The following is a 27,729-nucleotide window of genomic DNA, read 5'->3' as shown; positions in this document are numbered from 1 at the left end:
AAAAACACTACTCCAAAAAGTCATCACAACTCCTAAATAAGAGCATCTACTAACAATCCAACCGTTGAAAATAAAGTCTTATATGTTCTAAACAAGCTCCCAATTTCAGCCAAAACTGACCCCTCGATAGCAAGATTCAAATACGAGTACTAAAGACATACATTTGTGCCGTGGTTTCAAGAACTAAAAAAACGAAAAACTTGTGCCATAGGCCCATAATCTCAACAGGGCCTATTGCTATCACCTAATAATTGTTATCACCACAATTATTGGACTTTGGGCTATTATGGACTTTCATTCATGTCCACAATGTTTTACTGCATATAATAATTTTTCAATTTATTTTTAAAAAGGATCTTGTTAATGAATGCCTCCAGGACCTAAGATAAACATTTAAAAATTGCTTAAAATGGTATTAATTTGGAATACCATGACAAAATAACCAGCGATCAATGTAATTAATGTTCATTTGAATTTAATGTTTCTACTTTTACCTGGCTTATCCGATAACTTTTGCAAACTCGGAAATGTAATTTTGGTACCATTTACGTCGCACACCGGTCAATCCATCACAAACAAAACTAATTCTACTTTCTCTCTCTCCTCTTTCCGGCGACATTAATCCCCGGCGATCTCAATCGGAAAAATCTCCGGCGTTTTTCGAGGTTAATTGCATGAAATTTTATCTTCTCCAATTAACAATTTCCGTTCTTTAATTTACGAATTCTCTGAATTTTTCTCCGATTTCCTTAATTTCTGATTTCATCACTTTTTTTTTTTGCTAGAATTCAATTTTTTAATTTTTGTCATATGGTTGAATTTTCGTGTTATTTAGCTTCGATTTGATTTTAATGTTGTCATATTTGATGATTGATCCAATTAATTTGAGATAATTAGAGCTAAGTTTGAATTTTTAGATTATGATTATACACTTACACCTTGATGATTTGAGCATTCTATGAATTTCAATCGAGTTTAGCATCATTGCGTGAATTTCTAGTCGTAATTTGTTTTATGAGAAAATTTGGATTGCTATGTGGCATTGCATTGAGTTTAATTATGAATGTTTCTATTAAGCTTATAATTTTTTATATTAAGATTGCGGTTCGTAGTCTCAATTGCGTTAATATTCCACTATGCTATCCAATTTTCACTATGTTGTTCAACTATGATTGAAAGGGAATTTTACATTAGATATACTCAATATACTCGGTATATGCTTTCGCTGTTACAAAACATTTGCGGTTTTGGTTAGTTAATTTCAATGGAACTGTAATGGTAGAAGTTACTATATAGAGAATAAAATAAGTGCTGCTTGTTCATTGGCAATTATTTGGAATGGAGGAGAATAAAGCACCCTCGTACACATCGTATGACATTCTAATCGGGATTTTGGGAGCAAAGTTTGTAGCTTTTTCCTCACTTTTTGATGATTTGCTAAGTTAGTTAGTTAGCCATATTATTCAGCCAGAAACTTGGTTTATTTACTGAATTTCAGGTTGCTTTATTTCTGTATGGGACCTTAAATTTTGTTTATCCTTTGGCAGTTGGATGCAAATGTATCAATGTTAGAAAGTGTGTGAACATGGAGTTTTATGTACTTGTGTTTTCTTAGTACACTCAAAATAATCATTTTACTATCTTACATTTCATTTTCATTGACATGTTCTGATTTTGATAAAAGTTTTTTCTGGTTTTCTGCAAATTAATAGGTGGATACCAGAGCCCTAGAAGGTGGTGATTGTAATTGAGCTTAAGATTTGAGCTTTGTTGATTTTAATAAAATGTCTGCTCCTGTACCTCCAGGGGCAACTAGACCGAACACCTCACAATCACAGCCCCCACCCCCAAATTATGTCCCAAATATGAACCGGACTCCTGATTCATCCTTATCTCAAAATTTTCAAAACTTGCATATCAATCAGACACCAAATGCTCCACCACCGTCTTCAGCTGGTTCTGTCAGGCCTCCACCTTTTGGGCAGGCTCCTCGTTTTCCTCCATCTGCTGCTGGTCCTCCCACTTCCTTTCTAGGACCCTCACCTGTTTCCAGGCCTGGCCCTCCACCACCTGGTGTAGTCCCGAGAGCTGCAGCAGCTCCTGCGGGTCCTATGGCGTCATCAAGTATGATACCTGGTAGACCCTCTATTCCTCCACCAGGTGTTCAACCTCAGCCCTTTGCTTCTAGACCTACTTCTCAGGGGCCCTTCTCTGTAGGTGGTCCAGCTGTCCCTCCACCTGGGGCACCTACTGCAATTCCTGCCAGATCTCAACCAGTGGCTCCACCTTTGATGTCTCGTCCTAGCGGCTTTGGATCTCCTCCAATGACTACCGGTCAAGTTGCTCCGCCAACTGCTCCTCCAGGTGCTATTAGTAATGGACCTCCTATGTTCCAGACTGGGAATTTGTCCGGTGGACCTCGCTTTTCTTCTCCCGGAGGTCCACAGCAGCCACCAGTTGGTCCTCCTCCAATGTCTGCTTCCTCAGTTAGGGCCCCATTCCAAGCTCCACCTATACGCTCTTTTCCCGGAACTGGGCCTGCTGGTTCGTCTACTGATCATGCATCTCCTTTATCTCAGTCATCTTCTCCTTTCTCAGGTCCACCTCAGGTACAGGGTGCACCACCTCCTTTGGGGTCTCCATATGGTATGCAGCCTCCTCAATTACGGCAGGTAAGAGTTAATGTTGTATTTGCTTACAAAATTCTTTTTGTTTGGGGATTTCTCCACTTGAGATTATATTGATTGCTGTTCATCTGCTCACATGATTTTAATATTAGATATGAATATTGATATGGCTAACAGAATACCTTTCTTTTACTTCACACATACGCCTTTGTCAAAATTATTTACTACCCCAAACAATTTGATATCGTACGGACATGATATAGGCCACGTGAAAAGATATAGCTGTACTTTGCTGAATAAGGAAGTGGTGGATTTTCTTTTTGTTGTTAATTTGTATTCTACTTTGGCATGTGTTAATTATAGATGTTTCTCTTTGAGTCTATTCCATGCCTTTATACCAGTTTACTAGTAGCCTTTTCTGTTCTGTTATATCTGTGGCTTCATAAATTTTCAGGTGACTCCACCTCCATCAATGTCAGGTTCTGTGCAGCCACCAAGGATGTATGGCATGCCACCATCAGGACCATCTCAAACTATGGCCAATATGCCTGGTATGAGTCAGACTGGGCCATCAAAGATTGATCCCAATCAAATTCCACGTCCCCTTCCGAATTCATCAATGGTCGTGCACGAAACTCGTGTTGGCAATCAGGCTAACCTTCCTCCGGTATACTTTATGCTGTTACTCTCTAGAACTGCCCTTTTTGAAACAATGGTGCTTTATATGGATTAATCAATGTACATTATTGTGCTTTTGGCCGTTTCTTCCATTTACTCTCTTAGCAGCCTTAATTATTTATTTATTTATTTAATACAATCGTATATTAAAGACCTTTTTTTTTGCGCTTTAAAAAGTCCATTATCCAAACCAATGCCTCTGACAAGCCTTCTAGCTTGAGCTGGGAGTTCTTTTAACTGTTCTGAGGTTATGTGTGAGACGAGCCCAGCTTTTAAAAGCTACTCAATGCTCAAGCAATTTTCAGGAATTAGTCAAGGATTTAGGCGTTTGATAATTTCCATTCTAGGCAACACTGTATGTTTTTTTTTTCTTATGCTAACCCTTCTCAGATCCAACTTTGTTTTACATAGACATTTTTCCATTTGATTTGAACATCTACCATAGCCCTGCAGTTGCAATCAGGGTGTTGCCATTGTACTCTGCTGTTGGTTAAATTCATAGAAATATCTGGTTAGGCCATATATATTTTTATAACGTGAAATTTTCCTATTAGTGTTCGTTTTATATATGATGAAAATTAAATCCTTAAAAGTACATGGTTGATTTTTTTTTCTTTTTTTTTTTCTGCTCATTTCTGTCGAATTGTTTTGTTGAAGCCTGCTACCAGTGAGTACATTGTCAAGGATACTGGAAATTGCAGTCCTCGTTACATGAGGTGTACAATCAATCAGGTGATTAGTCTTTATCTGGAGAGGGATAGTGATAGCCCTTCTTATTAAGCAAAGTGTTCTGGAATTTGATATAGTTACTTTATCTTGTATCCACAGATCCCTTGTACTGCTGACCTTCTTGTAACATCTGGGATGCAACTAGCTTTGTTGGTCCAGCCATTCGCACTTCCTCATCCATCTGAGGAGCCTATTCAGGTAATTTAGGATGATTTACATGTTCAGTAATTTCATTTGATTACCTGGGTTGACTTTCCTGAAGAGAACCGATTTTCATATAAACTGATTGTACCACTTTCTATCAAATTGCCCTCAATTTCCTTGGAGGAGCTCTAATAATGAGGGATTTTTTTTCCTAACATGTACCTGAGTATTGCTCTGACATAGCAAGTATTTTGTTTCTTTCCTCTTCATCATGGTTGATCCTGGTAAATTGATTGAAAAAATGTGGTGGTTCGGATGCTTTTCTTCTGTATAATAATAAATTTCTGTGAGTATGAAGGTGAAAGAAACAGTAAAGGCAGTGAAATTGAAATGAATGATATTTTGGTGGCGTGTTGGTTATGATACAAGAGTAGTTAGGAAGCATTAGCTGCGCCTATAGTCAAAATACGTGATTGGATATGTCCCTAATCCCTAATCTCTTTTCCAACTTTTCTTACTATCACTGCATCATATTCTCTCTTGCACACAATCACATGCAATTTTGTTCCTACAGAAGTTCTAGAGCTGCGAACTTTTGTTTATCCTCTTCGTATATATATTTACTGGAGTTGCAGGTGGTTGATTTTGGAGAAGGTGGTCCTGTCCGGTGTTCTCGCTGCAAAGCCTACATAAATCCCTTTGTTAAATTTACTGATCAAGGAAGGAAATTTATATGTAATTTATGTGGTGAGTCAAAGATGATCATGTTCTTTTATTTTAAATTATTTCATGGAAAGAAAACGGCCCTAAGGTTTAATTATTAATAATAATAATAATAATAATAATAATAATAATAATAATAATAATAATAATAATAATAATAATAATAATAATAATAATAAAAAAAAAAAAAAAAAAAAAAAAAAAAAAAAAATAATAATAATAATAATAATAATAATAATAATAATAATAATAAAATAATAATAATAATAATAATAATAATAATAATAATAATAATAAAAAAAAAAAAAAAAAAAAAAAAAAAATAATAATAATAATAATAATAATAATAATAATAATAATAATAATAATAATAATAATAATAATAATAATAATAATAAATAATAATAATAATAATAATAATAATAATAATAATAATAATAATAATAATAATAATAATAATAATAATAAAAAAAAAAAAAAAAAAAAAAAAAAAAAAAAAAAAAAAAAAAAAAAAAAAAAAAATAATAATAATAATAATAATAATAATAATAATAATAATAATAATAATAATAATAATAATAATAATAATAATAATAATAATAATAATAATAATAATAATAATAATAATAATAATAATAATAAAATAATAATAATAATAATAATAATAATAATAATAATAATAATAATAATAATAATAATAATAATAATAATAATAATAATAATAATAATAATAATAATAATAATAATAATAATAATAAAATAATAATAATAATAATAAAAAAAAAAAAAAAAAAAAAAAAAAAAAAAAAAAAAAAAAAAAAAAAAAAAAAAAAAAAAAAAAAAAAAAAAAAAAAAAAAAAAAAAAAAAAAAATAATAATAATAATAATAATAATAATAATAATAATAATAATAATAATAATAATAAATAAACCTTGGCTATTGCAGCATGTTGCTTTCTCAGCATTTGTATTCTAGGATAGTAGTATGTGGTGTTAATGGATTAGGCTTGAAGTACATATTTATTGCTGAATAATTGAACATTTTTATATCATTTCTGTTCTGTTTCTAACTTATAATTATCTTTTTAAATCAGGTTTTTTAGTATGATAGGAAGCTGGTATACTAATTGTCTCTCATGTTTGATCTTCTAGGCAGATCTCATTTCTGGAAAGTCAAATTATATTTTATCTATCTCTAAGAGCTTTCTTTTAAAATCTCACTTTTAAGAAATACTAAATTTATGAATGTGACTTGTGGATATTTTGCCTCTTAAAGGTTGGGTCTTGAGTAGTTGAGTGCATAATTTTAATGTGGTTGGATAGGGATAATATTATTATAAAAAAAAAAAAATGATTTATGGATGGTTTATTCAGTTTATTTATTTTTTGCATGAGTCCTGTTTAATATACCTCGGATACCCATTTTGATTAACTATTCACTTACATTTCAATTTCAATTTGACCAATGTTTGTGATTCATTCATAAGAAAAAAGTCATGTGGAATCTTGTTAGAATTGTCTCAATGTTTGGTTTCCAAACATCAAATTTTTATAATTTTCACCTGTGTTACTCGGACACGGCATTTTTGATGTCATACCCGGTACGACCCGACACGGATCCGGGTATGAAATCCGTTCCGGACACGTCACTTTGCTCTCGGGTACGGCATGGTTGTCGTGAAAAGGTTTTTCATGGCAAGGAGACCTTGAAAGCACTGGTTGAAGCTGTTGGAGGAAGATGAAGGATTTGTTTTTTATGCTTTTATCTTTATTTAATAAGTTTTGTGGTTTCCCAAGAGTGCTGTACATTTTTTTTTAAAAAAAACTTTGTGGTTTTCCAAGGTAAACTTTTTTCTACTGTACAACAGTACAAAGATGGTAAAAGGCTTTTTTTTAAACGATATAAAAGCTTTGTGTACTCATATGTTTTTGTTTTACTCCGTAATTGTTATTTTGGTTTGGCTTCCTATACAAGCTTCCCCAACATTTTGAACTTAGTTAAAAGATACGATGTATGTATTAGTTTATGTAATCAATTTTAATGAATATGTTTAATTTTTGTACTAATTATCCATTATTATTTTTCTCTTAAAAAATTCATTGCCGTATCCTTACCCGAGTCCAAAGTTAAGCCGGTGTCCCCGTGTCCTAAATTTTTGAAAATGACGTAACGGACACTCGGATCCTACCAATATTGGATACCCGTACCCGTGTCAATGTAACATAGATTTTCACTAATTCATAGTTACAAATATGCAAAGTTTTGCGTTGGCAAGTGTGAAAAGTCAAAATGAGTAAATTGAAAAGGTTGGAGGTTGAATTTGGCATGAAGAACTTTATAACTGTTTAAAAATGTTTGACTTTTTTGGTTCATTGTTCAGGTGTTACTGATGAAACTCCTCGTGATTACCATTGCAATTTGGGGCCTGATGGGAGGCGTAGAGATGCTGATGATAGGCCTGAGCTGTGTAGAGGGACTGTTGAGTTTATTGCTACTAAAGAGTATATGGTTAGCTACCAATTTACCATATTATCTGATAATATATTAATAGTTCCCTCAGCCGTTCTCATTTTTTGTAATGGGTTATCATTTGGTGATTCTTGATATGCTGAAAGTTTTCTAACATTCCAACACCTTGGGAGTGTAGATCCATCTTTTGAAAGTTTTTAAGGCTAAACTTAGGGTTTTGTGTCCATGATCGATTTTGAGCTCACCCTCCTCTTTTCTTAGCTACTTTTCATGGAATTTTGCCTTATTCATACTCTTTGAACTCTATGAGGATGTAGTTTATGTGGTTTCTTACAGTAGATGATTGTTGTAGAAGTTAAAGGAAGTTTAATGGACAAATTTATAAAAGCATGAAATGAGACCCGTTGGGGTTCTTACTGTTCAATAGATGTTAGTTTGATGAATGAGGCAAGCTTTTTTTGGTAGGGGAATAGAGTTGCTAAGTTGCTCTCATTTGGTCATGCATATCTTGTATGACTTTGGGTGTGTTCCTCCATAATCCTGACAGATGATTATGCTGGAATGTAGAGGAGTCTTATTTTGTAGTTTCATTTTATACAAGAACATCTTCTCATACATTTTTACAGTTTCTTGTTGAAAGTTATACGATTGTAAGAGAATAAATGCCTGTTGGTATTGCAGTTTTGAGTATTTACAACACTCGTGATAATATAATGTAGTTCAGATTTTCTTAAAAAATATAATCTTGTCAGATGTATGTGTTATGTGTTATAGTGGTGGTTAGATGAGGAAAAATATATTTTTGCATTTCTTGGTAGGCTGGTAGCAGCCTTTCTCTAATGCAAGTTTTCTTGAGGTGAAAGGTATGCTTTGGACTCTTTCTGAACTTTGAACAATGATTATCATCGTGGATCACTGCATATAAAAAATGTTACATCCTTAGGAAGGGAACTATTATTTGATTGTTCATAGAATCGCATTTGGCAATTCGCTGGGTCCTGTAAGATTACGATGAATGGTGCGATGAGAATATTTAGCTTTTTAAGGTCTAAGATAGATCTTTTTGGGCTATAGGAGTGTCCTATTAGCATCTTTTTGAATCTTTTCTTCTGGGGACTATTAAGAAATACTCTTTTTGCGAATGGCACACGCTACTGCTCAGTACTTTGGTTACTTCTTTACTAAACTCCTAGAGTTCTGGCCCTCTTTTTTCTTATTGTTTATTTATTCTTGTTTATAAGATTATTTTTCCTACTATATAAAAATCTTATTGAAGAGCAAAGAGCAAGTAAGCACCATAGAAGTAATTAACTTAAAACTCCTATTCTTTAATCTCACCTGCTGAGAATAAGACATTAGGCTGTAGTCAGTAACAGCTGGCTACAAAGACTACTTGTTCTAGTGTATTACTAATGGGGGTCAGAAATAGATGGTGTAGGTCCCTGGTTGCCTTTGGTTCTGTGGAGAGGGGTAAAAACCACTTTTTCCAGCTCTAAAGCATATGTCTATTACTACATTGGAATTTGTCAGGATTTTGTTCTATAATGGGTGATTGATACAGGTTACTGTTTGAGATTCCAATCATAGATTTATCAAGTAGCATACTTGGGTGATTGGCATATATTGGGCTTATTGGTGTTAGATCTTATTAAAAAAAAAAAAAAAAATAGTTTACTTCAAAGATGATTTTAAAATTCAAGGGTTTTGAGAAGTATTTTCTATGAGTATTAGAGTAGGAATTTATTGTGGAAAAATTGGAGGTTGATTGATTATTGCTGCTGCAGAAAGGATGACTCCATTAAGTTGGTCATGCTATATTGGAATCCCAATGTCTTGATTTACCTTCTACTTTGTCTATATATGTTTTGTTTACTTGCCTGTTCATTCAACTTCCAAGAGTTCCAACTGACAAATATTTTTGATGTATCCTTGTTTGTTCAGGTGCGTGAGCCAATGCCTGCAGTCTTTTTCTTTCTCATTGATGTGTCAATGAATGCATTACAGACTGGTGCAACTGCAGCAACTTGTAGTGCTATCAATCAAGTTATAGCTGACCTCCCTGTAAGTTCATTCTTGAATTACGCCTATCTGAACATTTAATGGCTTTCATCTTTCTGGAAATCCCCTATGAGGATTTGCATTTTATTAGACCTCATTAGTAGCTGTTTCTTCGGTTTTTGCCATAATACAGCAGAATTTGGTTGTAAGTCTTGTAACACAGATTACAAAGGGGAGTTACAAAATATTTAAGGCATGTTTGATGATTTAGCAGCCCTTTAGTTTTATTTTTCATGATTTGAAGTTGCTCCTTGCTGAAACAGAATATCTTACTTCTGTTATGATGATAATAAGCTAGTGGTGCAAGCTATAACTTTTGTGTGTTAGCATTTTGTAAGGTCTACCATACCCTGTCGCTTGTCCACTGTGAGAAACCTTTCGCTGTTGAAGGAGCAGCTAGCGTAAGAGGTTCTCTGCCTTTGGATCAGAAATTTGTGGACATTGTCATTCTTCACCTCTAGAACCTTCAAGATGCTCTCATATGATGCCTCTGTTGCATACTTTCAGTCTCCCGAATGAAATGGATACTGAATATCTCCAGACTTTGATAATATAATTACAAGACTGTTTCTGTAAAATAATCTCAAACTTGATCTAATTGCCATTGCTTTTTACATCATTCTGTTTCTAGTAGTGTAGGACTCTAGGTTGAGGATTTGTTTCTCCCCTCCTTGAATATTGATGTCCCTTTTCCTAAAAGGCTACAATATATTTTCCTATTTCTTCAAATGTTTCTTTGTGCTCTGGTTTAGCTTCATTATCCTTTACAAAGCGTTTGTAAAGGATCACATGGCAAGAACTTTTAGAGTTTTTAGACGTTTTAAATTGATTATGGAATTTATGTGTTGTATTTGATTCTGTTCAGGTTTATTTATTTGTTCCCATGCTTGTACATAGCCCCACTAACACAAGTGCATTGTGACTTCAGTTTGTGGTGACTGTATGCATTGATTATTGTTACAGGAAGGTCCAAGGACTATGGTGGGTATTGCAACATTTGATTCAACAATACATTTTTACAATCTGAAGCGTGCATCACAACAGGTTTGCTTACCACTGCTATATCTTCTAATGTTATGTGATAATAAAGGTGTCTTCCAATTTGAAGTATTTGCTAATTTTTGTCTCACTTAGATTTTCTGCCAAGTGCTTAGTTGCTTTTGGCTCTGGTAAAATTTTTATTAAGGAACTTTCTTTTCAGGGCTTTTATCTTGTTGATCACTGAAAACTTTAGCTTCTTGATTAGGCCATCCTTATCTCCCCCCCCCCCCCCCTCCTCTCTTCCCCCATTTCTTCCTGCCTTGTTATTCTTTTTTTTTTTTTCTTGGTGCTTGAAGCCAGGGTCAGGGGCAATACTGGGGAGGCATAAAGTGATTTTTTAATTGTAGGGAAGACGTAGATTGTACAGTTGCTGAATCAGCCTTGAAATTTCTATTTGCATTGTTTGCTCATCTTGTAGAGTTTCGATTAGAGAAGAGAAGAGATTTATGTATTCAAAGTTTGTGATTCTCTTACTTGAAATGCAAATTTTTTAGTCTGCAACTTATATATTTTGGACACTGCCTCTTTTAAAAACTTGTGCAGCCATTGATGCTCATAGTTCCTGATGTACAAGATGTTTATACTCCTCTTGAATCTGATGTGATAGTCCGGCTTTCAGAGGTAGGCTTTTTGTATAATTCAGTGAATTTTAGTGTAACTTTTCTTTTTGTATATGTAACTTTTTGAACCTAAACCTCACGTTGCCTTGTTGATATCAGTGCCGTCAGCACATAGAGTTATTGCTGGAAAGCATCCCAACTATGTTTCAAAGTAACATGACTGCAGATTCAGCTCTTGGTGCAGCGATTAAGGTAGGACGTGTATGATTGGTGTGTTGGAATTGGAAATTTTTCTTATTCATGGGAGGATTCAATGCTTATATATGAATCCCCCCCTCCTATTCTCTTTTTTTTCCTTGGTTCTATTAGCATTATCAAATCATTTAAGGTTCTTGGCACATGCTTCTTCAATCAAGGCTGGAGCTTTGTTTTATAAATTGCATCTATGTTAGCCTTCAATATGATCAACTATAAGTTACAAGTAGCTCTTATCTGAGATAAACAAATTGTTAGCTCACTTAGTTGCATCTCTTTTTTTGTTTCAGGCTGCATATTTGGCAATGAAGAGCACAGGAGGAAAACTTTTGGTCTTTCAGTCAGGCAAGTCTCCAGTCACATCCATGCATTTAGAATAAGTTTTGCTTTTGTCCATGCAAGAATTATGTAGTTGTTTTGTCCCTAGGCATATTTTGAATGTTGATAAATGCTATTGTGGCTAGACTCTAAAGTACTAGTTATCTTCTAATGATTAGTGGCTATGCTTCATTCTCTGTTTATCCTTCTACTAGTTTGAGACTACTCTAAAAACTCTATTCTAGGGCTGGCCTGACTGTCGGAAATTGATCACCTGACAATTACTGGCATCAATGCAATCATGACTTCAGGAGCAATAGACTTGAATGTAGCCCTGCTCACATAATTTTTTTTTTTTAACTATCCTATATTATATCCCATAATTAGGCCCTGTTTAGTTCACCTTATTTTTGCTTATCTAATCTGATCTAAACTTATTTTTGATTATCTCATCTGATCTAAATTTATTAAATCTGATCTGATCTGAACTTATTTTTTCTTATCTGATGTGATTTATTTTTTCTAATCTAATTTGATAATTAGGCAAGCATAATGTAGTTGTTTTGTCCCTAGGCATATTTTGAAAGTTGATAAATGCTATTGTGGCTAGACTTTAGTTATCTTCTAATGGTTAGTGGTTATGCTTCATTCTCTGTTTATCCTTCAACTAGTTTGAGACTACTCTAAATTCTCTATTCTAGGGCTGGCCAGAACCGTCTGAAATTGATCTTCTGACAATTACTGGGCATCAATGCAATCATGACTTCTTGAGCAATAGATTTGAATGTGGCCCTGCTCACATAAACCTTTTTTTAACAATCCTAGCTACACTATATCCCATAATTTACAATATATATATCAGGAATAAGATTATAATGTCTGTTTAGTTCACCTTATTTTTGTTTATCTGATCTGAACTTATTTTTTCTAATCTGATCTTATTTGACCAAACTTTGACGTTATATGTAAGCTAATCTATAAAGAAAAAACATATCAAGTGTGTTTTGTTAGATTTGTAATAATGTGTATATTTATTAATATGTAATTTTCATATTTTTTTTATTACGAAATTAAAGATATTTAACGATACAATATTGCACATAAATCAATAAAGCATGTTCAGAACTTATTTTTTCTGATACTTAAATTTTAATCTGAACTTTTTGTTTTTTTTTTGAGATAAGGTGAACTAAGCATGGCCTTATTTGTCTATATTGATGGTTATATATGCTATCAATAGGATTTCTTTTATATGCGTTACCTTGTTACAAATTTTCGTTTTAACTTTATTTTTATTAGCATGTAATGTTTCTAGAGTGGTTGTGCAGTGTTGCCATCAGTTGGCATTGGTGCACTTTCTGCTAGGGAGGCAGAAGGCCGGACTAATACATCTGCGGGCGAGAAGGTAATTTCTTAGTGGGATGTTTTGATAGCAACTTTGATGTTAAAAGTTAAAACTGAATTCTATTTTGCCAATGCCCCCCCCCCCCCCACCAAAAAAAAAAAAAAAGATTCTTCTGACCTTTAAGTAATACTGTTTCATTTGAGTTAAATATATACTCTGTAGCATCAGTGTCCTCGCAAAATGGATTCATCTAACTTGTGATGAATATAATAGTAATTTAATAATTTGATAATGAAGAAGCTGCTCTGTATAGTGGGAATTATAAGGAGGAGGTGGGATCCTTGTAATGGTTCTTATGGTCCGGGAAACTCACTTTCTTAAATCCTGCTTTGAAACTTTCCAATTATACACGGAAGTTAAAGCCTTTCTATATAAGTCACAGCTCTCAACAACCCAAGGGGAATGTACCTTTTGTCCTTAGACCTCCTTTTGCATATGGCTTAGTGGGAGATAGTGGGGGACACCTTTGGCGTCTTTCCGATATCTTCCTTTATTACTTGTCAAAAAAAAAAAGTGATTTTCATAGGTTAGCTTGAGCTTTTCTATTGACATACCTACATCAGGCAGTCTATCATACGGTGGGAATAGGTTGTTGGGTGAGATGATAAGCTAGACTATATGTTAAAGTCAACTAGTGTAGTATAGGACTCAGTGTTTCATCTAGGAACAGGCTCTCTACTCTCTTGATTTCTCCCCAGATCTGCATCAACACTGGAATTCATGCTCGGCAGTTTTAGCTGTAGTATTGTATGGAACATCTTAGCTAACTAACAAACTGTATAGCATAATTAGAGGCTCATATGTTCAGTAATATCATCAACTCCACTGCTTTAAGATGCATAACAATAATAATAGGAATTTTGAATGTAGCAGATTAAGAATAGGAAGAGTTTAAAATATTGTCCTTTGATGCTAGGGCTAGGGTTTGGTTCTTGTTCAATGAGTCTAGAGTAGTGTAGCTGTAGGCTCCTGTACCTCTAGTTGGTTGCTATCTCCGAATCTTAGTGTTGACAATTCACGAAATTGTTGGTTTTTCTTGGTCATTTACTGGGTATGCTTACTAATGGATGCAGTCATTGTATTTTATTGTAGCATGATTTGTCTGCTGAGCTAATGCATGAGTTAGTGACATCTCCTTCGATATTTTATGGCCCAACATATGCACTTTTGTCTTTTCAACCTTTGTTCCATTGGATTCATTTCTTTTTTGGATCTAGTATGTATGTGACGTATTGTGGGAGATCTGAGCAAAAAATTTCCTGGTTCTTTCATTCCAGGAAGCCCATAGATTGCTCCAGCCTGCTGATAAGACATTGAAAGAAATGGCTATTGAATTTGCCGAGTTCCAGGTATTTTTAAGTCTTCTCATTTTTTAGACTTATAAATTGCATGAGATTATTTTTACGATTGCTAGAGCTCTTATGTAACTTCCGTTTACTCACTGTTTGATTCTTAAATTAATTGGTCAGGTTTGTGTGGATTTTTTTATCACCACCCAGTCCTACGTAGACATTGCTTCCACATCAGTCATCCCAAAGACTACTGGAGGACAGGTAGCTATTGATTGACTTATTTTTTTTTTCTTTTCTTTTTCTTGTTCGCCTTCCATTTGTTTTTAAAATCATATCTGGATTAATGGATGTTCTTCCAAGTACTCTGCTTTATACTGTTTCCAACTTCTTAGTGATGCTGTTCATTTCTACCTTTTTACTTCAGATACCAAGAATCTGATGGTTGTATGTGTTTTTGGTAAAAGTAATTTGATAGTTGCGTTAGGTGTTGTGATTGTAGTTTGTTTATGTTACCTTTTTCATGTCTTGACCATTCTTAAGATTTTAGTTTGTATGTGCTCTCACATAGTGGAAACAGGGATCATCTCTTCCTGTATTTTAGGTTCCAATTTATACATTGGATTTAACTATGTTTTTAATGTGAAGGCATGTTTGCCCTTTTTCTTTTGGAGTATCTGCAGCTTGATGTGCTGGTTTTGAGAGGATAAAGCAGTGTCAGTGCCTTGTCATGTTTAGTCTCTGGTGGCTCGGCCATATAGCACTTGACTATATCAGGAAAACTTTGCCACTTTGGGTTATTCTATGTGTGAACGGATTCTACGGCTTCCCTCTATGGAAAATAGGCATACGTTGTTGACGATCCACTATGTTTTTCCTTACATTTTTTCAGTATGATTGGAGATGAGTCAGATGACCTAAATATTACTTTGTTCTTTTATTTGCTAATGCACTCTCATTATCTGTGCAAATCTTCATGTTTTTAAACCAGGTTCAATTGTTGAATGTATTAATTTAGTAATAAAAAATAATTATTTCCAACTGTTAAGTTGAATCCTTAAATAGATCATTGCCTATATGTCTATACCAAATTGCTCTATCAGTTTCAAAATAATGGTTACAAACTCCTAGATTGGCCGTTTCATAGTATTGATTATACTTACACTTTTTCTATTTTGGGATATATGGCCCACATCATTACTTTCAAAAAGTTTGCCCACCCCTTGTTTTATTATTTTTTTTCTTACAATTTTCCACCACTATACCTTGCTATATACAAGAATCAACTTTTTCACTTCCCTCTCTTGTTATACCATTAATTCCCTTGATTCTTATAGAAATAGAAGTATAACCATTCTCTCTAAGCCAAGGGGAATTGCATTAGGCACCTGTTGTGCTTAGGTTGCAATTATAGTCTCTCGAGTCTCTCTTTCCCTAGTTTCTCGCCTCCCATGAAATTTCCAAACTTCTATATTGTAAAATGGCACGTCTTAACTTAAACTAGATTCAAGATAAATTTACTTGGTTTGTTCGCATTTCAATGATCGTCCATGCGCACAATTGTGAAATTTGTAGTTTAGAATTTTTTTTTAGCACATACTTATTTGTGATTTTTTCCTAAGTATCACCTGCGCACAGCTAACTATTGTATGTTAATTTTCTCCCTACAATACTCCATTTTCAGGTTTATTACTATCATCCCTTCTCGGCTGTCTCTGATACTGCCAAGCTTTACAATGATCTTCGATGGAATGTGACTAGACCGCAAGGTTTTGAAGCAGTTATGCGTGTAAGGTGCAGCCAGGTATGTTCACTTGTCTGCATTTAGTGCTTGTTTTACTCTTCTTTCTCCTTGAGCTGTTCTCTGAATCTTTTTTCATATCTGCCTTGTGGTCAATGTCTATGTTACAAACTTACAACTTACTAGCTTTAGCATTCGTTGATTGTTTCTTTCTCTGTTATTAAAATTCTTGTAGGGTCTTCAAGTCCAAGAATACTCAGGAAACTTTTGCAAACGTATACCGACCGATGTTGATCTCCCTGCGGTATGTATACTCTTCTTGAATATTTTTTTTTTTTAGAGGTAGAGATAATGTGAATAGTTTCTTATATTGAATATAGATATGAGGCACGATGTGGCTTTCTTTAGGAAAGAAGTATTAGTAATATCATGGTTGATGAAGATTTAATATGTGGGAGATTAATTCTGTGACCATGACTCCTTATATTAGAACTGCTAGACATGATGGCACAGTTAACGATATTGTTGCTCTAATCTGGTTAGGGGGAGAACATAGTGGGAAATCTTTGTACTTAACTCTGCTGACCTATATAGCTATGTTCTCACTCTAGGCATATATTGAACAAATAGGTAATTCAAGAAGTTGAGGATGTTTTGAGTGGTTGGATAAAGAGTCAATTGGTCCTTTACTAACTGTTTTGACTAGTCAGTCTAATGCTGTTGTATGGTAGATTGGTAGGTAGTATATAGGTTCAGCCCACTATACTCAATTTACTAATAGGAGTTCCTTGAAGAGTATTTTGGTTTAAATGCTAAATTACCCTCGTAAATTATCAATTAATTTTCTTTTGACACTAGTAATTGAAGCAAAATGAACTCATGTGCTTATTTATCTTATTAGTACAAATCTAAACTGCTAATCATTATGACTTACCTAACACTTCTATAGATTGAGCGTATCTATCAATACAATATGCTAACTGTCATATTGCTATATTGAGTGTATCCATCAATACAATATGCTGTTGGATACTTTCTTAACAAGAACAACATTTTCTTATGTTGCATAATGCTGTAGGTTACACTTGTCCTTTGTGACAATAAAATATTGAGTTTTTATGATTATATTCCTTTTTGTTCCAAATTTGTACAACCGGGGCTTTTATACTTCCTAATTGATGATAGGTTGAATAAAGATCCGTTCACCAAATTCTGGCAGTGTTACATTATCAAGGGGAATGTTGTGTATTTTGTGTTACATACTCCTTCCGTTTTTTTGTTCTACTCACAGTAGATGGTTGTTTCTAGGTGAGTTGGTGGGTTTTAGAAAAAAAAAAAGGATAAATTCAGAGAGAAGGAAATAGATGGGTGAGTTTAAGAATTAAGGTGTATAAACTATTAAGTAAGAGAGAGTGAATAAAAATCATAGATATCGTGGGATAAAAGAAGAAAGATGGTGACATTTTCTGTGAATTAGCTTTGGCTATTATCTCTACAGTCCCCCCCCCCCCTTCCTACAGTTATTCACCGGAACATCTTTCTTGATGCAGATTGATTGTGACAAGGCTCTCATGGTGTCTCTAAAACATGATGATAAACTACAAGATGGTGCTGAATGCTCTTTCCAGGTCAGATGGCGACAGAGAATATCGTTGATTAATTCCCAATATGATTTTTTTTTCATTAGTCTAATCACCTGATGTGTATACCGATGCCTAACATTTATCTCCTTGACAATGCAGTGTGCGCTTCTATACACTACTGTTTATGGACAACGGAGAATTCGTGTTAGCACCCTTTCTCTTACATGCACAAGTGTTCTGAGTAACTTGTTCCGCTCAGCTGACTTGGATACTCAATTTGCTTGTTTTATGAAGCAAGGTATCTTACTATTGTAAACATAATGAAATTCTTAATAATGGTTGAACTTTGTACTAGTACTACCTAGGACTTCTTAAATCTTAATCATGGTTGTCCTTGCACTATTATTTGGAATTGATTTTTATATCTCTCTAACTTAAAATCTGCTGGAATCTCATTGATTTCCTGATAATACGAATACTATACACATCATGGTTCATTATAGAACTCAGTTTTTATTGACTAATTTTCTGCTCAGTGCTCATAACTTTGACTTGATTTTTTGTCAAGAATGCTAATTTTACCTTTTATTTTGGATGTTCCTTTAAGCTGCCATTGGTGTTCCGACCACTCCACTCTTGCAAGTCAGGGAACAGGTGACAAACCACTGTGTCAACATTCTGCATTCCTACCGAAAATTTTGCGCAAATTTATCTGTATCATCAGCTGGACAGCTCATTCTTCCTGAGGCCCTCAAGCTATTGCCTCTGTACACCCTTGGTAAAAATTACTGATTTGAGCTGTCTGCCAAAAATTAAAAACTCCCCTCCACATTTACCAAAAAAAAAAAAAAAAAAAAAAAAAACTCCCCTCCACTTTTTTGGTGCCTACACCATCTTGTAAATGTAAATAATGTTTAGGAGTGAAATCAGTGTGTATGATGTTGTATCTAAAAAATTTATTTTGCAGCATTAATAAAAAGCATTGGACTGCGGACTGATGGGCGAACAGATGATCGCTCCTTCTGGACAACATACGTCTCTTCTTTGTCTACTCCATTGGCAGTTCCACTGGTGTATCCTAGGATGTTTTCTGTCCATGACCTTGAAACCAAGGTATGAATGATGTCTTCTGATAGATTTTTGTTCTGATGACATTTTTTATGCAATCAAACTCATTCAGAGTGACATTTTTTATGCAATAAAACTCATTCTCAGTGACATTTTTATGTGATCAAACTCATTCTCATATAAATTTGTCTGTAGGAGATGGATGGATCCGCAATTCCTCCAGTCATCCCGCTTTCTAGTGAACATGTGAGTGATGAAGGAATTTATCTTCTTGAGAATGGGGAGGATGCCTTAGTCTATGTCGGGACCTCTGTGGATCCCAGTATTATACAATCTCTGTTTGGTACAACCTCAGTTGATGAAGTTCCAACTCAGGTAGTTTTACTGTATCCTTTTACATGATAATTGATCAGCTGTATCTTTTCCATTTATTGTCTACTTGGAACTCTGCCACTGATGCGAGCATAAGAGTAAATGGAAAAGAAATTGTGGCATCCTTAAAATTTCTTAGTGCTTGGTTACTTATTTAGCTATAGTAACAATCTAATTTTTCTCTAATGATTGAACCTTTTTATGAATTTTGATGATCTATTATGTTTATCTTTAAATAAAAAGTTTGTAATACCTATTATCAGTGTATCTCTTTGAACTTATGCTCTTCCTATCTATCAGTTTGTATTGCAGCAATATGACAATCCACTGTCTAAGAAATTCAATGAGGTTATCAATGAGATAAGACGGCAGAGGTGTTCCTACCTCCGGTATGTCTGTTTGAAATTTTGTAATCATTTTGAATATTATATGTAATCTTTAAGATAGATGTTTATGTGTTGAAGATTTATTTTTGATTCTTTTGTTTGTGCAGCTTAAAGTTGTGCAAGAAAGGGGATGCTTTAGGTAAACTCCTTGAATTCCCTATTGAAGCTTATAATTTCAATTTAAAACTTTTTTTTTTTTTTTTTTTTTTGGAAATTTCCTATTACTGATTGCATCAGAAGAAATTCTATTTTATCCTACATGAAGAATTAGCACTACCTTGGATTCTCCTGTTGTAGTTTGGAGAGTCAATCGAGCGATCAATTTAGTGTTGTTCATTATATAACTTTTGATAGCTTTACAACTTGTTTGGATTAATGGATTTGGAGAGAAAGTGAGGGGAGGCAGAGTTAAGTATCAATATGCCCTTGTCTGTATGCTAAAGTTAGGGAGTGTAAGGAAACTTAATTTGTGGATCCTAGAACTGGTCAAATATCACGGTTGCTGCACAGGCTATCCTAGCCGTGTTTCTGTGAAAGTCTGATAAAGAGAACAATGCCTTGCTTTATGAATTTATGATTTTTCTTACCTTGGTTTTTGCATCCTCCTTGTACAAATGGCCCCTAAAAGAAATTCATAAACTGAGAACTTCAGAGGTCAATTTTTAGAGTTTGATGAGTCTGCTCTCTTTATCGTCCAGGAATGTTATTCTTCTCGTATATGGTAGAAGATAAAACTCCAACTGGTCTCTCTTATGTGGAGTTTTTGGTGCATATTCATCGGCAGATCCAAGGTAAAATGGCTTAAGTTCAACACATTCTTCATTTCTCGAACATAGAGATGTAGCTAGTCACTGTGGATATAATTGATTATAGAGAGTAAATTATGGCTTTGAATCAAGCGGCCTATACGGCTATACCTTTTCTTTCTTCCTCTTTATGAGGATTTTGAATTGAAAGAATTTTTGAGATCAGAATTTATAAGTGATCCTTTTATTAACGTATTATAGTTATATTATTAGATCAATTTGTTTTTCAGATTTAGTGAGAATTGTAACATTCAAAGCCTTTTATGTTCTCATTTTATCCCTACGCTTCGTTTTTCATGATATAAATATTATACTTGGTATCTAGAATTATTCTTATGCTGTAATACTACATATATTATAATTTATATAATGTAGTTGAGCAAAATTATCTGGTTTTATATTAATTCAAGTTCTAATTTTAATTTTGCTACATTTTATTTATTATTATTTGTGTGCTTTAGAAGTAGATTTTCCATTATGATATTATCATATTATCAACTGTGTCTAAAAAAAATGGAACTTTTTTTGGGTGGGTATTTCCTCCGTTTCTTTTTAGTTGACACGTTTTTTTAGTCACATTTGTCAATGCACAACTTCAACCATTCATAGCTTTAATTACCGATAAGCATAAATTATGAAAAGTTGATATTTTGAAAATATGTATTTTGACAAATCTAACAAAGTTCCACATGACTATATTTTTCATTAAGTATAAAACACAAAATACGGTCAAAGAGCAGTGTGTGAATATTGTTAAAGTCAAAACGTATCAACTAAAAAAAATGGAGGTAGTATATTTTTTTTTATAATGCTACAGGTAATTTTAGGAAAATTTAAATATTGGTACCTTAAAGATGGATCATGTAGATTTTTCGTACCCGTTTTTTTTTTTTTTTTTTTTTTTTTTTTTGGTACTTTGATATCCATCGAAGTTTAAAATTTTAGGTTTTGTGTAGAGGTGTCAATTCGGATAAACAGGTCGGGTAAGAGTGGGTCAGATCAACTCGGGTTGGGTCAATTCAGATTAATTCCATAACCTATGCAGCTCAGTTTTGGGTGGGGTCATGCTTGAGTCAGGTCACGTCGGGTCCTACTTCTTATCAGGTTTGGGTCGGGTTAATAACAGGTCGGGTTACATTCGGGTCGGGTTAACAATAGATCGGGTTTAATTTAGGTTCTCACAGGTTAAAATGGGTTAGGTATTTCTTGGTTTCGAGTCGGGTTCGGTTCAAGTCAATAATTTGCGGGTTAGAATCAGGTCGGGTCATTCTCGGGTTTGAGTCGTGTTCGGTTTTAGTCAATAATTTGCAGATTATAATCAGGATGGGTCATTTTCATGTCGGGTCATTCTCGGGTTCAAGTTGGGTTCGGTTCAAGTCAATCATTTGCGGGTTATAATCAGGTTGGGTCATTCTTGAATTCAAGTCGGGTTATATTCGAGTCAATAATTTACAGGTTACAATCAAATCGGGTCATTTCCAAGTCAGGTCATATTCGGGTTCAACTAACTATAAATAGATAATTATCATTTTTATCAAGCTAATTATTTTCTTTGACTATAATAATATGGCAATATACTAGGAAACTATGTCAATAATTTAGGAAGATAATTGACAGGGTAAAGTCGTATCCCCTAATCAAAAGTAATTCCTAAAATCACTAACTAAAATAGATAGGGAAGTAAGGTCGAATCCACCGGGAAACGAGTCTTTTTTATTTCTAATTAATTAATATAATCTAGATTATAGAGTAACAAATTATTATTATCGAAGGGAAACTAAACTACTAAGAGAAAAAGTGGGAAAGAATAAAAGTAGGAGGAGAAACAATGAATAAAAGACCTAGGGCATAGGTTCACCAATAAATAATATTCCAGGGTAAAACATAATAATCAATCATCAATGCATAAATTAATCAGATCATAAAGGGTTTTTGCTACGTACTACAATCACACAATTAATTTACCGGTATTAAATCTCATCTCTCGAATCTCGACTTAACCATTTATAAATTAACATGCCTATTGAAACTAGACCTAAACATCCATTCTCATCTCTCGAATCTCGAATCAATATTGTTAAACTCATGCATAAAAGATCAGGCATAATCTAGTCACAGAGCATTAAACCAATCAATAGAAAATTAATCTAGCATTGATAATTAACAACAATAAATTACCCCTTCATATTATTTATGGATCTCCATAAACCCTAGAAAGAAAACTACTCACACATAATTAAATATAAACTAAACAAAGCAATTAAAGGAGACATGATTAAGATCAAAGCAAAGAAAATAAGTAAATAAGGAGGGAAGAGATAGTACCAAAAGAAAGAAATATAAAATTGCATAAATTAAGAGTTTAGAGAGAGAAAGTAATACTAAGAGTTTAATTAAGAGGAGAGAGAGAAGAAAACTAAAACTAAAACTAAAGAAAAAAAAAACTAAACTAATTAATCTAAAAGCTACCCCCTTAACCTACGTACTACTACTCCTTTTATAAGGAAAGTCCAACCCCCAACTTTTTAGTTTCATATTCCCAACAAAACTCCAATTAGAAAAAATAATCAGAAGCCCTTTCTGGCAAGTCTCGTTGCCCCAATCAGATACGGAGTACTACGTTAGGCCCAAGTAAACAACAAACTGACTTAACAAAAACAACCTGCAGCATACTAGCCCGACTGGGAATTGGGCCACCTGGACGGGCCTGGTCAGTTGAGCAACAAGCTGGGCTTTAATGCTCCATTTCTCAATTGTTCTTAGACTTGGTCTTTTAGAGTTTATTGGTTCAAGTTTATTCACTTGTTTGGTCCGTGATATATATAACTTGTAAATTCTTAGACCTTTTCTCGTATCGAGCCCTTAATCACCGGATTAAATTTCTCTAACTCGGCCTTGTGCTTAAAACATACGGTCATAAAATACGTTTCGTCTCTAATATCTTTGTAGTGGCTCAATAAGCTCGGGAATCATTATAATTATACAAATTCCTACAAAATAATACCAACTCTACAAAAACACTAGAAAACGTATATTAGTAATAAAAATAGCTCCGTAGAGCTCAAATAAGCACAAATATGACCGTGGGACGGAGAATAAAAATATATATAATAGACTCATCAATAATTATCTTCTTTGACCATACAACAAATATCTACTATATTTAACTTTTAAATTTGAAGATGATGCTCCTTTCTTTTGCTGACCTAGACTGACTTGGTCTCCCAAGACAAAATGCTTTGATCAACAATAATAAGTTGGTCTAAATTGCATTTAAGGTGATTTGAAATCCGGTCATGAACAATTTGGGTTGAATTTAGGTCGGGTCAATAATAAGTCGTGTTAATTTTGAGTCGGGTTAGTAAATGATCGGGTTGAATTTTTGGGTTGGGTAAGTAATAGGTATAGTAAAATTCGGGTTGGGTCAATAACAAGTCGGGTTGAATTTGGGTCAGGTCAATATTAAGTCGGGTTGATTTCGAGTCGGGTTCGGTGCAAGTTAATTAAACTGGTAGTTGTAAACCGATAAATCGGTGCAAGTTGTAAACCGGTAAATTGGTCGTTTAAAGGCAAATTGGATGGTTCCACCCAACCAATTGGACTCCCGGAGAGTATTAGGGACCATGGTAAACATTTCGACAATTTTTATCCACGTTTTTGAGAAATTTTGGAGGTTTCGGGGCCCAGTGTAGAAAAGTATTAACATTTTAGGGGATACATCTCAGGGTCATATAATGATGTTGGAACCATATATGATCATTATATGTTGTCATAAATGTTCGTAGTAGGCTTGAGTTAATGAAATCCGTGCAAATTATAAACCGGTAATTATATTGGCCGTTTAAAGGCAAATAGGATGGTTCCACCAGCTCAATAAGACTCCCGGAGGGTATTAGGGACCATGGTAAACATTTCAGCAATTTTTATTTCCGGGCGAAAAAAAAGTCAAAAAATTCCAAATTTGAAGACTAATATCCACACTTTTTGAGAAATTTTGGAGGTTTCGGGGCCCGGTGTCAAAAAGTCTTGAAATTTTAGGGGATACATCTCGGGGTCATATAATGCTGTTTGGAACCATATATGATCATTATTTGTTGTCATAAATGTTCGTGGTAGGCTTGAGTTAATGAAATCGGTGCAAGTTGTAAACTGGTAAATTGGTCGTTTAAAGGCAAATTGGATGGTTCCACCCACCCAATGAGACTCCCGAACGGTTTTAGGGACCATGGTAAACATTTCGGCAATTTTTATTTCCGGACGAAAAAAAAGTCAAAAATTTCAAAATTGAAGGCTAATATCCACGCCTTTTGAGAAATTTTAGAGGATTTATGGCCCGGTGTCAAAAAATCTTGAAATTCTCGGGGATACATCTCGGGGTCATTTAATGTCGTTTGGAACCATATATTATTATTTGTTGCCCGTGGTAAGCTTGAGTCAATGAAATAGGTGCAAGTTATAAACCGATAAATAGGTTGTTTAAAGGAAAATTGGATGGTTTCAACCACCCAATTGGACTCCCGAAGGGTATTAGGGACCATGGTATACATTTCGGCAATTATTATTTCCAAGCGAAAAAAGTCTAAAAATTCCAAAATTAAAGGCTAATATCCACGTTTTTTGAGAAATTTTGGAGGTTTCGGGGCTCGATATCGAAAAGCTTTGAGATTCTTGGGAATAAATCTCGGGGTCATATAATGTCGTTTGGAACCATATATGAACACTATTTGTTGTCATACATGTTCGTGGTAGGTTTGAGTTAATGAAATCGGTGCAAGTTGTTTAGGGTAATTTTACCCTACCACGTGGCCCAATCAGAAGGTGACGCGTGTCAGCCCCAGATTGGTCTAAAATGGACCAATCCCTGCTCGACACGTGTCATTCCCGAAATTAAGGGAAAAGGCGGCCTTCAGGCCCAAAATCCCGAGAATACCGCCTAACAGCGCAGCCCACCAATGATTAGGGTTCAGTAACCTAATCAGGGGCACAATTCCCAAAGACACGTTTTACCATTTATTACACATTTTACTCTTTGATAGAGACATCCTGAGCTTGGAATCCAAGCAGATCCCCACCTAAATTTCCGAACCTTTTTTCTCCTTTCAAGTTTCTAACTTGTGCGTCGGAGGCGGAGCACCACCCAACTGGTGTCTCCGTTTGTTTTGCAGGTACAGCTCACCCCGGATCAGTCTTCGTGTTGTAACTCTCCCGAGGGACAAAAACACCCAAAACATTTGGCGCCGTCTGTGGGGAGAGTACCTCGAAGATGGTTCAAGAGTCTGTACCACCCCCTAACCGTCTGGGCGAAGACCCAGAAGTCTTTACAGACCATGAGGAAGGGGAGGATCCTCAGGTCGAAACCTCTACAGCCGAGGACAGCTCTCTCAGAGTCAAGCGCATCCGGCCCAGAGAGACTCTGGAGCGGGGCGCCTCCCAGGCGGGTCCGAGCAGACCTACTGGGCAGCCGGAAGGGGCAACCCAAGCGACAGCTGGATCGGCCCCTGTCACCCGAGACGAACTCATGAGGTTCATGACGAGTTTCAAGGGTGAAATTACAAAGCTTATCACCAAAAGCCAGGCTGGCCCATGTAAAGGTCAGTCGGCGAAGAAGACTCCTCCAGAGAAGGGGAAGTCAGTCAGAAACTGGCAGCCCACTCCTCACCCAAAGGAGAAGGCAGCTGGGACCATCGATTGGTCGAAAATTCTCCTTCCTGGGGGGAACCCCAATAACTCTCGCCGGCCTCATCAGCCGGTGAGAAGTAAAAAATCAACTCTCGATGCCCGGGAGATCATCAACCGGAAGAGAAATCAATCGCTGTCTGAGTCGACTTCAACGTCGAACTTTCCAGACAGCTTCAACAACATCTCTGCAGGGATTGCACCCTCCTTGCATAAGAGCCAGAGAGGCGGTAATACCGTCCATTCTGGCCCTCATATGATTGGAGCCGTCCCGTACGTGCCTACTCAGGCTTACGGGCAGTATCCTCCTCACTTCATGCAGCCGGCCTTCTTTGGGGGTCAGGCGGCATATCCAAATGTCCAGCCATTGGACTGGCAGCTTCGCCTGCTGCGCCTGGGTGAACAACCTTCTGCGTTCACTCGGGAGATAACCGAGGCGGCTCAGCCGGCCAAGGTTAAGAATGTGTTGGTTGGTACCTATGATGGTACCACCAATCCGGAAGACCACCTCATGGCTTACACCAACCTCATGTATCTGCAGGGGTTGGATGATGCCACTTGGTGTCAATGCTTTCCGGCTACATTGAAGGGCATTGCCCAACAATGGTTTGGCAACCTGCCAGCCGGGTCCATAGACAGCTTCAGGAAGCTTGCCTTCCTGTTTGCTTCCAACTTCTCAATGAACATCCGTGCTAAGAAAACTAGCCTTGATTTGAGAACTGTTAAGCAGGGAGAGAGAGAAGAGCTGCGCTCATATGTCAGGCGGTTCAACCTGATCAGAATTCAGATTCAGGGACTGTCTGATGAGGTAGCTTTTACAGACTTTTTTAAAGGTCTGAGAGACGGGTCGACCTTTAAGTTCGACCTAGTCAGAAAAGGGGCTTTCACCCTACAGGCGGCCCTAAGGGAGGCGGAAAGCTACATTCAAGCTACCGACCTCTGCTCGCCTGGTAGCCAGTCGGACTCCAAGAAGTCTGACAAACAGAAAGACAGTCGGTCAGCTCAGCCGGTTAAAAACAAAGAAGAGAGCAAGAAAAGAAAAGAAGTCTGGGCGGTTACTGACTCTGATCAGCCGTCCCAGAAGAAAAAGAAAGAATTTAAACCGTACGTCCCCAAGTACGAGTTTAATAAAGATTGCAACTCCATCTTCATGGAGGTAAAGGATCGGCTGTCCATTGAGAAGCCGAATCCTATGAAGAGTTCTGTCCAGTCACGGAACAAGAATAAATTCTGTCAGTTCCATGAGGAGGTCGACCATGACACCAACGACTGCTTCAGTCTTCAGCGTGCGTTGGACCGTCTGGCTGACAAAGGGCTGTTGAAGTCCTACATTTCTAAGTCCCCAGCCGGGGCAAAAAAGAAAAACAAGGGTCAGTCCTCCAAGACTACCCCCCAGCCTGCTAGTAGCTTGGATACTGATAAGGAGCCGGTCTACACTATAGCAGGCGGGTTCTCATGTGGTGGCCCTACCATCCGGGGCACCAAGAGCCATCTTCAAAAGATGGACAAAGATGATGATGAACAGGCGGAAGCCAGCTCCTCCTTCCCAGACGTCTTGATCACTGAGAAGGATAGGGGCAGCGTTCGCCGCCCGCATGATGACCCGATGGTCATTGAATGTAAGGTTGCCAATCAGCTGGTTGGACGGATCCTTATAGACACCGGCAGCTCATCAGACATCATCAGTTTCCGGTGCTTGCAAAAGCTGAAATACAACGTCAGCAGCATGCATCCGGTCACCCACCCCTTGGTTGGTTTTGGGGGTGGGATGGTCTACCCAGCCGGGAGAATTGATTTACC

At 35.8% G+C, this 27,729-nt stretch overlaps 1 protein-coding gene across 1 annotated transcript; it reads left to right on the top strand.

The window, feature by feature from the left end:
- The first annotated feature begins 504 nt into the window (after positions 1 to 504).
- LOC110725628 (protein transport protein Sec24-like At4g32640) lies at positions 505 to 20,609 on the top strand. The gene is made up of 25 exons (XM_021905100.1): positions 505 to 665; positions 1,713 to 2,672; positions 3,082 to 3,294; positions 3,963 to 4,037; positions 4,134 to 4,232; positions 4,814 to 4,925; positions 7,283 to 7,410; positions 9,313 to 9,432; positions 10,393 to 10,473; positions 11,014 to 11,091; positions 11,190 to 11,282; positions 11,576 to 11,630; positions 12,932 to 13,008; positions 14,286 to 14,357; positions 14,478 to 14,561; positions 15,982 to 16,101; positions 16,274 to 16,342; positions 17,589 to 17,666; positions 17,781 to 17,919; positions 18,229 to 18,399; positions 18,589 to 18,734; positions 18,885 to 19,064; positions 19,362 to 19,450; positions 19,555 to 19,586; positions 20,146 to 20,609. Exons 2-25 carry the CDS (start codon positions 1,785 to 1,787, stop codon positions 20,250 to 20,252), a joined length of 3,306 nt encoding a protein of 1,101 aa, XP_021760792.1. The 5' UTR covers positions 505 to 665; positions 1,713 to 1,784; the 3' UTR covers positions 20,253 to 20,609.
- Positions 20,610 to 27,729: the final 7,120 nt, after the last annotated feature.

Source organism: Chenopodium quinoa, unplaced genomic scaffold (assembly GCF_001683475.1).
Source record: "Chenopodium quinoa cultivar QQ74 unplaced genomic scaffold, ASM168347v1, whole genome shotgun sequence".
NCBI classification, from domain to species: Eukaryota; Viridiplantae; Streptophyta; class Magnoliopsida; order Caryophyllales; family Amaranthaceae; genus Chenopodium; species Chenopodium quinoa.
Note: the sequence above shows the minus strand (reverse complement) of the source record. Positions and strands in the feature narration are given on the sequence as shown.

What these genes read in the sequence shown, in the direction of transcription:
- LOC110725628 (XM_021905100.1), top strand. Translation starts at nt 1,785, where the DNA reads ATGTCTGCTCCTGTACCTCCAGGGGCAACTAGACCGAACACCTCACAA. An exon ending in ATACATCTGCGGGCGAGAAG is followed by an intron (nt 13,009 to 14,285) that starts GTAATTTCTTAG and finishes CTTTCATTCCAG; the next exon opens with GAAGCCCATAGATTGCTCCA. An exon ending in TTGAATTTGCCGAGTTCCAG is followed by an intron (nt 14,358 to 14,477) that starts GTATTTTTAAGT and finishes TTAATTGGTCAG; the next exon opens with GTTTGTGTGGATTTTTTTAT.